The following is a 12,522-nucleotide window of genomic DNA, read 5'->3' on the forward strand; positions in this document are numbered from 1 at the left end:
AGCCTGGATCCTTCCTTGGGAAGGGCACTGTCTAAAGAATTGAGATCCTGGGTTTTATTCTTAGGTCTTCCACTGACTTGCTGTGTGACCTAGGGCAAGACATGGCATTTGAGTGTACTTTCTGTTTTGTGTTTTGTCTGTTATGGACCAAAAGCTCCTCAAGACAGAGGTGATTTTTTTGTCACACATTTGTACAACAGCAAACGCAACAGAATGCCAACCCTGATGGTGTCTCCACTTGTCGTTGTGTCTGTCTTCAACTTCTTCGCTTCTACTGTGTCTGTTCAACTTTTATCGGTGGGAGCAGTAATGTAGATGTGCTACATATAAGCTGTACTTGTGAAAAAATCCCAGCACTGGCAGGGTGTTCTTCATAAAAAGAATTGCTAAACCCCTAGAGATAAGAGCAAGATAGTAGAGGACATTACTGAAGCGTAATGACACAAAGATTTATAATGGGTTACAGAAGCCCTTCAGCCTTGTTTTATATTTTTGTTTGTTAAAAATATTTTTGAGCACTGGAAATATGAAAAACCCAAAAAAGAGCGAACAACCCAAAAAAAAAAAGCTTGGAGAGACAGGAGAGCCTAGCCCTAGACGGTTTTAATCTGTGTTAGAGGATGAGTTTGTGTTTCTTTCCCTAGAATTAAACTCCCTTAAAACTACATTAGCCTTATATTGGTGTACTAGGCTCCAGGATTTAGCCTGCCCCCTTAAGAGCCCCAGAGGCGTTCCCTAAGTCACCAAAGCCGGTGTTTGTGGTAGCTCAGGCTAAGCCTGTTATAGGCAGCATGTGGTAGAGTAGGACTGTATGCACGTGGCCATGGGGACATTAGCCTGTTCTTCTATGAGCACCTCCTAGGTATATCTATCAAATGAACCATAGTGAATGGGTCTTTGAATTATCGCATCACATCAGAGTAAGAGAATCTGTGGGGCTGTTTAGGGATCTGAGAATAGTGGGATTCATGGAGTTATGCATGAGGTTGTGGGAAGAGGGGCTGAGACTTATACATATGTGTGGAGAGAAGGGGGATGTGGGGCAGTGCATGGAAGTACTCTTTTAATATATATGTTTTCATACAAACAATTCTTATTTTTAATTGAAAATTTTAATGGGCTGTGTTGAAATCAACATTTTAGCAAGCATCATTTTTCTCTTTCCTCTCTTTGGAATTCAGAAAATAATTGTTTTGTTTTCTTTTGTGGCTAGTACTTGCACAAAATGTCCTCTTCCAGAGAGTTGTTGTTCAGAATGAGGCTGGGATTAGCCTCGGAGCTACTAATGCTGTAGAAGCAGCTCAGCACCACTGACCCTGAGTCTTTGACCTCCAGCTCTTTCTTCTCCCAGTCTTCACATCCTTAAGGCCCACTGCTTGGGTCACAGGATTTTCTCTAGAAAATTTTAAGTCAGAGAATTGCTTCATTCAATCCATGATATGAAATGGAAAGTGGACACCTCAATTAAAGCAAAGGGGAATTGGAAAATGTGAAACAAGGGCATCCTGTGGGAGAAATAACAACCAAGTCAGAAAATCTGTTGCCCATTGACAATAAATAAATAAATAAATAGATAAGTGTGGCATGGTGCTGGTGCAGAGAGATCTGTGAATCAGGATTCCTGGGATGAGCTCTGGGGTCCAATTGCTTGCCTGGATGCCCTTGAAAGACTATGAGACTTCAGTCAGCAAAGAATATTAAAGTATGTTCTTAAACATAAGCAGACATAAGTCTTCTTGAAGTTAAATGTCTGCTAAAATGTTTTGCTAGCTCAGTTTTTTCTAGGCCTCCATTTCTAGAAGCTATGGTATTTAATTCTTAACAGGAGATCAAAATCCTTGAATAAAAAGATCTGTATAAAGAAGGTATTGTTATAAAAGGGAAAAATAAACATCAGCAGTTCTCCTGAAACTGTATACACAAGCACAGCTTATTTGTAACGTTTTAAAAACATGATGTATTTTTTCCCTTTGTTTCATGTTTCTTGTGACTTAGACTTGATACCTTTATAAACTTTAGTTCAGTAATAACTAAACATGATAGTACAGAACAGCCTGCATTGACTTTTTAATTTCTGTTTTTCCCCAGTTCACTCAAAATAGGACAATAAAGGAGGAAAACTTTTAGTTTACCTGCCTAATAAAATGCATAGCAACATTTACCTAAATTCTCCTTATACAGTGTTCTCTCTTTACCGTAGTCTCACTTTAAGAGCCTTTTTTGATGCTACAGTAATCACACATGCTGGCAGATCATTGGGCCTTATAGAAATGCTCTAGTGATCCTTATTTATTGAGTGGAAAGTGTTCAAATGTTTTATCATTTGGAGAAGGAATATAATACATGCAACAGTTTTTGTTAATGTTGTGCTAGTTTTCTTAATAGTGGGGCAATGTGAAGTTTATTTTAACAGATCAGATATATAAATGACCAAAAGTGTTTTCTCCATAACAATCAAACATGCCAGTCTCCATGTTGATTTTTGCCGTCCCAGATATTTTTCCTTTATAAACGCCTGCAACTTTTTCTTCAACTTTTACTAGATCCCTTTATCTCGTTCAACACAATGTAGTTCTTACTAAAATTGAAATAGTTTTCTCTCAGAAGCAAAATTGAATCACAAGTCATGGAGTGCAGGGATTTCTGAAGCTTTTATCTGATTTACTTAACCTCACATGCTAGAGGATCAAACCGCAAAACTGTAAAGCAAGATTTTTTTTCTAAGCTAAAAAAAAAAAGAGTAGTCAAGGGAGTGCCATTTTTGATCTGTGTGAGGCTCAGTTTACTAACAATCATCTGAGTTTAGTTAACTTCATATTCTGGACAAGCTTGTAAATTTGTCCCCTTCTAATGCTGTGATCTTATCAAGGTTGTACTGTTTTCCTTTTCTTCTCCTCCACCCCCATCTTCTTTCTTTCCTTTTTTTTTTGTGTGTGAAGTGCAGCCTTCTGATCAACGTGCACTTTTTTTTTTCCATTTCCCTAAATACATCATGAAAAAGGATGAGGTTTCCGCCTTAATTGCTTGTGCCTTTTATTCACATTCCTCTCTCAGCCAGAATTGTGAAAAGAGTGTTAGTAAAAGGCTACACAATAGAGCTTTTCATTAGGCCTCAACAAGGCACACAAAAGAAGGCTTTTGGAAAGAGTGAATGCAGGACTTTAATTTGCAGGTGGAGAGTAGATAAAAGGTGCTGACGCCTCTATTATTCTCTTACTTAGGTGACCCTTACCCTGTTCAGCTGATCCCAACTACCATGGCAGCTGCTGCCGCAGCAACACCAGGCTTAGGCCCACTCCAACTGCAGGTAAGTCTGAAAACAATGCCGAAGAGGCAAAGGTTAAGTAAATATGGAAAACAGATTTCTCTTCCATTTGAACATAGTGAAATTAACAGTTTTTTTGGCCTATTCTCTCCATTTAAAATTTGCATCTGAAGTAAAATAAATGGCAAATTGTATCCATTTTTTCTCTTACCTTTAGGGAACTTTTGAAATATTTTTCTATTTATATTGTTAGTTTAACTATTCATTTTTAGGTTTGTACTTCAAATTTCAGTAGACCAAAATGTTTGCTTTGCTTTTCCATTACAGTGTTCTGACACAGGTTGTAAAGATTGGCTAAGCGTAAACCAGCAAAAGCAAACACATTGCTAGACGGAAGAGCTCTGTCCTGACAAGCACTTTTAAACTGCTTAAAAGTCGCTTAAAGTGATTATGTCCTTTTAGGCTGTAAGTTCTTCAGAGCAATGACTGGCCCCTCCTACAGTGTTTTATGGTATGCAGCACATTTTAGGCACTGCTGTAGTCCAGATAATTAGTGATTATACTAATTTAACATATGCAATTGTAAAACAGGTGGAAGAATGCTAAAGAATCTTTTCTGACCCATGCAACAGAATCAGCCCTGTAGCCAGATGTGCCTGATCAAAACTCCCAGTATAGTTCTAAATTCTGTAGATACTAGGGTGCTGTCCGTGGGTCTTAATCACAGTGTGGCAGATGTTCCTCAGCTCTTCCTGATCAGACCCCCAACTCATGCCAAATCATTGGACTTCAGAAAACTTGATATTTGTCTCCACAGTTTGAATTTGACAATCTGGCATATATGTTTTGCTGGTAGGATGAACCTGGGTAAAAACTAGGGGTAAAATGAGTTCCAAATCCAAATCCTCTCTAGTTCTGCAAAAACTTACTGACTCTTTCATTTAAAACCAAAGAAAAGCCCCACAACCATACTCTCTGTTGCTAATTTGTCTCCTCGCTCATTATTATTTGCCAAGTCACATGGAACACAGAGCAGTTTACCTGCTTGGAACTGCTAAGCATTTATAAACAGCACATCTAAAATGCATTCTCAAACTCAGTTTGGCCAGCATCAGTATGAAGTAGACTCTCTACAACACCAGATATTACAGTTGTTTGGCCACCACATGAGAGCATGGGACACAATTCTGGGGAAGACTTTTTTTTTTTTACTTTTTTTAAACACAGCCAGCGGAAGTTAGCTGAGTTTCACCGAAATAGCTGCCAGTGTGTAAGCTGACACATTCCATGCACCGCAGAGGTTAATACATTCATTCCTATTGTGCCTTTGTATGAAAAGCTACACTGTCTGTGTGTTAGTTTCTGATTCTGTGAGTTACAAATACCACAGGCAGCTTAAGAATCATGGGAGCCATAAAAGTCATCCCTCTGAAATGATTTTTGAGGAGTAATGTCAGTATTGATAAAGTGCTTGTAATAGCCAAACACACATGAACACTCATATGGAAGAAAGAGGGGGGGGGGGAAGGAAAAACAAAAATGGAGCTAGTTAGGAAAGAGAAAATAGACATTTGAGTCTTATTTAAGCAGTCATTCAAGCTAGTCCTAAAGTAATGCATCAGTGCTGCAGTAAGGTAGGAGTTTTTCTTTCATTTCAGGACCAGCTTTGGGCTATAGCCTAGCATGTGGTGGGCTGAAGTATTCTGATTAAAATGAGCATTATAACAATGACAGTTTCCTCATAAAAGTGTGGGTTTTGTGCAAATATGATTGACTTTATAAGTATCTTAAAATGAGTTTAGGTTGTGAAGAATTTGAAAAACTCAAAGGCCTCATGTTTCTGTGGAAAGGGGAATGCAGAAAGGGAAGCATTGAACAAGTTCACCTATGTTGTTTTGCTTACATGTCATTTAGTCTGGAATTGAAGGGGGAGCTTGGCGTCCGGTCAGTGGGAGCAGTTAAAAAGACTAACTCTGTAGACTCCTTCAAATCTTTCAGACTTGATCTCTAAGGATATGTATATGCTAGAAAAAAATTCCAGTCATATTTCCTCATGCCTAACAATGATTTCAGTTACCAGCATAACCTGTCTAGTGGAAACTGGACATGCCTCTAATTTCTGGTGCTATGTGAAAGAGTCCAATAACCTTTTCAAAAGGTTTTATGGTATAGTATTCAAAATGGACTCTCACCCATGCTAGCATGAATGGAGTTGAATCTGAGGGGGAATCACAGGAGAGATTATTTTGACCTCATTTGGTAAGACTTGGTGAATGTACAGCCTTTATAGTCTCTTTCAGGGAGGGACTCTTCTTCAGAAATTCATCTACATTGTATGTAACCCTAGTATTCCCTACAAATCCTTTGTCCTCTGGCCATCACACAGTAGAAGGTCAGAAAAGCACAATGTTTTTTCTTTTCTTCTTTTTCTGTCCTCCCTATCACTCATCTTTGAGACTTTGTATACTAAAAGCAGTCGTTTTCAGGAGAGATCAAAGAACCTGACAAGATGTTCAGTTTGTCGCTCCCAGCAGAATTTGGTACACAACATTATCTTAGTGAAGACAAAGCCAAGAAATTTTTCTTGTTTGTTTGTATAGTGATAAATATGCCATTGTTATTTCATTACAGAATTTTAATCAGGGCATGGCTTCTGTAGTGCACTTTGAGATCAACAGGAAGTGCTTTTTTATCCCTGGTTGTCTGAACTGATTTTTCCTTTAGTAAATGAAGTGCACACTGTATTTGTAGAGAAACATGTTATTGTTTTCCTGTGGCAAAGATACCCTTTGTCAGTGAAAACGTAATCTCTGTTTTGAAATGCCCTGTTGATTCCCACTGACAGGTTCATAATCTGAAGCTCTCCGTTTCTCTCCCTGCCTTTGAGTCCCCACTGGGGTATACAGATGCTGTCATCTGATATCTGCCACAATTAGCTATACGTGATTGCCTTTATTTCCAGTATCCACAGAGAGACTAATGGCTCAATAAGAATGGAAACTACAACTTATGTTGTTAGATGTCTGGAAAGAAGTAGATGGATGGGGCCATGCTGGAGAAGCTGGAATTAACATGATGCATGCTTGAACCTGCTCTGTGCATAAAGGGCTATCTGTTATCCCTGCGTATTCACTCGTATTTGCATTTAATAACAAAAATGTCATTAAAAAATTTTTTTTAGCTTTCTTCTGTTAATGATAAGATTCAGGCCTAAACTCTGTGTGCAGTGTCACTTTCAAGTATACTCTCATTTCAGTAAAATCCTTCTTGGTTAGCAGGTGAGTTTCTTACGCTGATTTTTCCCCCCATAAATGTCACATGGTCTTGTTCTTCAAGAGTGATGCAGCACAGCAATTCTGTTTCAAATGAACAAGAACAAAACTGAACAGAGCCCTGCCAAAATGTTTTATTAAATAAGGCTGATGAATTGTAAGTTCTGCTGTATGCCTTATCTGAGCATGATGTTTTCCTATATGGTTCAGCAAATGAGGGAATTAAATTCCTTTGTCTTGTAGATCAGCACTCAAAGCTGCCATGGAACAAATTTTACACAAAGTAAATATTAAGTTGGTACTGAAGTGATTATTCTAATACCAGTCATCTTGGGCACACCTAATGTGAAATAGATGGTTCCAGAAGCCTGAGCAAATTCAGTATAAAATAAAATCTGGTGGTTTCTTTTCTGAGAAAAATAACCCCCGAATGCTTACTGAGCATTACAAAACAATGGACCTGATAGCCTGATCTAAAAATTGAGAGACGAATCTGCACTACTGGGAATGCAAAAGGTTCAGATTTCCCAGATTGGTTGTTTGATAACCAAATAATGACAGGGACTGATTAATTGGCAGTAATACAAATGCTGTATATACCCATAACTATATTGAAAGATGATGCTGGATACRTAATGACAGCTGCCCGTGTAGTGTTACTGTATGGACATTTTGTGTCCTTTCAAAACAATAGAGCAATCTGATGTAATACAGACTTCCTGCAAACATCTGCTCTTGGGGAAAAATGCACCAAAAAAGTTTTGAGTGCCCGCATTCAAACTTTGTTTCCTCTTCATCTTAGCATGAAACAGGACATCATGCTTATTTGCTGGTTGCGTTCAACATTACAATCAAACCTGTTATTACACAGATGAATAGAATGTTATGCCAGCATACAGATGTGAAAGTATTTTAACCGGTTTCTGAATTCTGAAGACCAGTCATTTGAAGAATCCTGATAAACTATCTTTGTCTATTTTTGTAAAGATGATGAGCAGTGTGTATCTGGAAAAATAATTTTGCCAAGTTTTTTACACTGCACTTTCTTTGTTAAGTACTTGGGCCCATTTTCTTTATTATTATTACTACAGACCTATTCTTTTCAATGGTGTGTGAAGAGGCATACCAAGGACTGAATTTTAGAGGAATTCAGTATACGTAGTCTGGACCACAGTTTTAGAAGAATTTGGCACACATTTAGGCACTGACATAACTGGCTAGATTTTCAGGGAAGCTAAACTCATTCAGGGTTTGAGTGCCTCTTGGAGATGTTCATCTTAGTGTTATTTAGGTGTCTGACTCTTTATAAATTTTTCCTTAGAAAACCCTGGATCTAGGTGTCTTAAGAGTCCCATAATCATCTGTGATCTTCATGTTTGTTTTACCTGAAGGGAACAGAAAGGATAGAGCTATTTAACAAGAGGACAGTGACTGTGATGAGCAGATAGATTGTTCCAATGGTCGTATGAATATTACATAAAACATTTGTTGCCTGTGGAACCAAAATAAAGCACAAGGACTGCTTGCTTGGTCACATACCATATTCTCTTCCATACTACCTTTCTTTTGGCTTCTGCACCATTGCAGGGATAGCAATGTCTCTCCACTCTCTTCACTTGACAGTTCAGGATATCTCTTTAAAGTATCTCTTCAGGTTTCATTTGAAATGTTGCTGATGGTGGAACTTATCCTCCAGCTTGAAGACAGCTCTCCATTTTCATGCATTAATTGTCAAGCACATTTTAAAATGTATTCATTTTTACTTATCTCTGATTTCTTACTATAATCTGTAGATATAACCAGTTTTGACCAAATTAAGTAGTTGCCTTCCAGTGTTACTACAACAACATCTCAAAGCCAGGAAAGAAGACCCTGAAAAAATGTATGGACACTGTAGTGATGACCATGGTTCTTGGTATTGGGATGCCAACTTGCCAGAGCTGCAAAGACATTTGAATTGTTGCTGATTGAGAAGAAAAGTGTAAGGTCCTGTTATTGTCCCTACAGAATGTAGGCAAGAGGTGGCAGTACTTTATCCATTATCCAGTCTACATCCTTATCCATTATCTACAGTCTACATTCATGACCTCTTTGGAATATTAATGTACCCAGTCCTTTGCTTACAAGAAGATGATCCATTTCTTAGCACTGCAAGGTTATTCTTTCTATTTTCTGAGGAGTGTCTACCTTTAAATACCATCTGAACTGGCTTTTCAACACTAACAGTCAGTATCCTTTCAATGTTTGCTTTTCTACTTTACCTATTCTCATTAATAGGACTGTGGCTTAATTTGTACGGAGTGAATCATTAGTGCACAGTTTGATTACAATTTTATAAAACTCATGCAATCCACTTAAGCATAAAAAAGTAAATTAGGTTTTAACTGCATACACATCTGGAAAAAAAACAGCTAAGTATGTGAAAAGCAACATTTCTCATTAGCATAACCAAAAGAAGGCAGTTGTCCATCTGCCATTAGCTCAGCATATTGCTATGCTGTTTCTCATGGCCATCACAAATAATGATAATAATAGGAGTAATAAAACAACATAATATGTATAAATTTTTGTTGGATGCCCTTTTAAATAGATGTAAAAAGTGTTATATTCATGCAGATTCTGTATTCCCTGCTTCTGTCCTCCATTTATTTCTGGCTTTGTAAGCAAATATGTTGGCCACAAGATGTTTGCCACCTGTTCTGCAAATGAGTAGCCAAGATGACCATTTTAAAAGAGATTACTGAAGATCAAGATCCACTTATTCAGCTGGAGCAATGGAGCACAGTTCTCTTCATGTAAGTGAAGCTACAACCACCTAAACTGGGTAAAGATCTCCACATGGTGTGGGGGAAGTTGTCTTCAAAAATGTGATACTTTCCAAGATTTTTTAATTATTATTATTATTATTATTATTAAGTCTTAATAATGATTTTAAAATATGCATTAAATGGTAGAAGCAAGCTTTAGTTTGGGGGGTCACTGATTGCCAAAGGAAGTTTTGAGCAAGTTCCGTGTTTTTAAATGAAAAAGGTTTCTCCGAATTAACTCAGAAGCAAGCTTCAGAACACTGGCTTATAACCACTCCTCACTTTCAAGATACCTGCTGAGAGCTAGAGACTGTGATAGATTGTGTGAAAGCATAAACCACAAAACGTATCAGCTCAAACAAATCTTGTTCATGGTAGATAAATGTACTTTGTAGTTGATGTCTAAGTAGCCCATACTTGCCTTTGATATTAACTTAAACAATTTAAGTTAAGACAAGTCACATCATTTTATCAGAATCCAATCCATTTCTGAAAGACAGAATCATTGTGACAGAATATAGATAAATGCTTGTATTTTATTGAGCACTGTGAGTGTCTGAACATATGCACAGTAGACATTTACAGGCATTAAATACACATGGTAAAACAATATCATGGCTACTCTGTGGGTTGTCAGATTATAACTGCTTCTCCTGCCCTCCAGGGGAAAGAATTAGATGTGATAGCATATTCATTTTATCTGGATTAACAGTCCTTTCTGTACAACTTTGGTTTTCCATCCATATCTATGAAAAATGAAAAAGACTGMAAAATGACCAGCCTATCTTCCTTTCAGTTGTAACTCAGGCCTGCTGTTTGCTAGCAGACCCTGTCTGCATGAGTGAGTTTTCTTGTAGGTTAAAGAGACTGCATTCCCTCTTCCCCCTCCCTCCGACCCTGAGCCTTCAGGGCAGACAGACAGAAGCACACATATGATTAATACAGCACAGCTGCAGTAGTGACTCATTTGCATATGTATTAATAGAGGCAAAAACAACAATTCAATTACATACAGAGACATTCTGCATACTAAAGAACATATGCAAATAGGCCTGGAAAAAGTGCAGCCAGCATTTTCTCTGACTTCTCTGAGCCCATATGGGCTAGCGTCAGAGCCTAGCAGTTTTCGATAAATCCCCTTTAGGAAGAACCTGTTATGAGATGCTTATACAGCTATTACCACCTCCACCCCCCCCAAGGGTTCCCAGAAGGTGTTTGACATTTGGACAATGGAAATAGCACAAGCAACGTCTTTTTCATGCTATTTTCATATTTGCCAGCCTTCAGCTTCATATTGTTGTTTCTTCACATATAAGCCCCAGGATGAAGAAGCCCATTTTTGTCTTGCCTCTTGTCTTGCATAAGGACACGTTTATTCTATTTTTCTCCTTTGTCTCTTGTTTTGGCTCCATCTTCCTTTCTTTCTCTGTTTTACTCTTTCTCTTGTCTTCTTGACTTCTATGAGTTAGAAAAAGATGACCATTTCTATACCTTTTTCTTGTATTGACCTTAAATATCTCATAACAGTATAGTTAGTCATTTTCTCATAGGGGATCATTAAATACATCTAGTGGGTCTGAAAGGTAACTCAGAAAAGTTAGCCTGTTGTAAATTTTATGTCATGATACATTGGTGCTCATCTCCGCTAAGGAGTTTGTGGAGTTCTCAAACCAAAAACATTGAAAGTCACAGGTACTAAATAGTTCGTGCTACAGGTGATGTGGTTACCATCTTCATAATGATACAAAAGTGTGATTCTAACAGTAGAAGAACATGTTCTCTAAATCCCAGGGGAATTTAATGGGCAATAGATTTGAGTATCTTCAGGCTGAAGGTATTCCAGCATTGGAACTTAGGCTATAAGAAGGCTTACTTTAGCTATAATTAGTTGCTTTAGGTGTAAGTAATTGCTAGGAAGGGTAGTTTGGCTTATAACTGAAACACAAAGTATACTATTGTGTGTATTAGATATATGTACTCTGTATATTTCTTCACACAGGCCATTCACACACTGTGATACACAAATTTTAGGCCACACCACATACACAGTCCACTAATCTCTGGAACAGCAGGACATTTGACATAGTCCTTTATTGACTGATAAATTGAACTCTATTACAACTTTAAAAGAGATAACAAGTCACTAAAAACTTTTGGAAACCTGACAATGATATTTAGATGCCCAACTGTATTGTTTGGGTGGCAACCCCTGCGTTGTAAGCAGTCTGAATTACTAGCCATTTGTTTGGATCTGCTCTGCGGTGTGAGCAGGGAAAAATAGGTCAGCAAGCAGGAGTGCATAACTGTCTGGCAACCATACTTGTGAGTTCAGGTCATCCTTAATTTCTTTTCTCTTGTAAAAGTGTTACACTTTTTTCTTTTTGGGGTTAGCCTGACAGACGGAAGCAGATTACTCCTTGATTATTTATAAGGCATTAATTTTAGATGAATATTGCTGAAGTAACTGACATCATAAGTAGCTTCAGCAGTCTGCAGAAGAGTCTGTGTGCAGATTGGAATATGGCAGTCTTCACTTATACAATGTCCTGTGTAGGACAAAGTTTGCAGTATACTGAAAGAAGAAAAAACTTCAGGAGTGGAGGCATATCTATCGACTAAAACTTTGTTTATTCTTCTGTGTGCTATAACTGGCATTTCAGTAGGTTGCAATGATGATGTCAATGTTATGAGCTCAGCCAGCTGCAAGACACAACCTTTGCTGAAATAGCAGCAATGGCAATATCTGTCTGCCAGAATCTTAAATAAGAAAAAAAAAAACTGGCGAGTGTCTTATAGTGCCTCAAAGTAACTCTTGTAGAGAACAAAGAAAATAGTCACCTTTGCACATATACCTTGAGATAACTAAAACAACTCATTTTTACATAGGGGATAGAACAAACATCTGAAGTGTTTCTGTTGTACAGAACCAGTGTTTCGTGTCTTATATTCTTTTTGAATTAATTCTCTCTAGAAATGCCTGTATTAAAAATCTGGTAACAAAACCAAAAAAAAACCAAAAACCATTTTTTTTCTATTTTGTGCCCTTTGCACATTCCAGATATTGGGTTTTGAAATAGCTGGCTTACACTACTGGTTTTCCTATTATGTTGTTTGCTCTTCAGAGAGATGTTGCTGAAAAGAAGATTATATAATCATGCAAATAAGATTATATAATCCT

General features: G+C 37.7%; 1 protein-coding gene across 1 annotated transcript in view; it reads left to right on the forward strand.

Moving 5' to 3' along the window:
* SOX5 (SRY-box 5) overlaps nucleotides 1-12,522 on the forward strand; it is a 453,937-nt gene that overhangs the window by 365,204 nt on the left and 76,211 nt on the right. The window contains exon 8 of the mRNA XM_026066897.1: nucleotides 3,222-3,308. Within this exon, the coding sequence (XP_025922682.1) occupies nucleotides 3,222-3,308 (87 nt within the window). The remainder of the gene's footprint in view (nucleotides 1-3,221; nucleotides 3,309-12,522) is intronic.

This window comes from Apteryx rowi, unplaced genomic scaffold, assembly GCF_003343035.1.
Source record: "Apteryx rowi isolate R43461 unplaced genomic scaffold, aptRow1 scaffold_25, whole genome shotgun sequence".
NCBI lineage: Eukaryota > Metazoa > Chordata > Aves > Apterygiformes > Apterygidae > Apteryx > Apteryx rowi.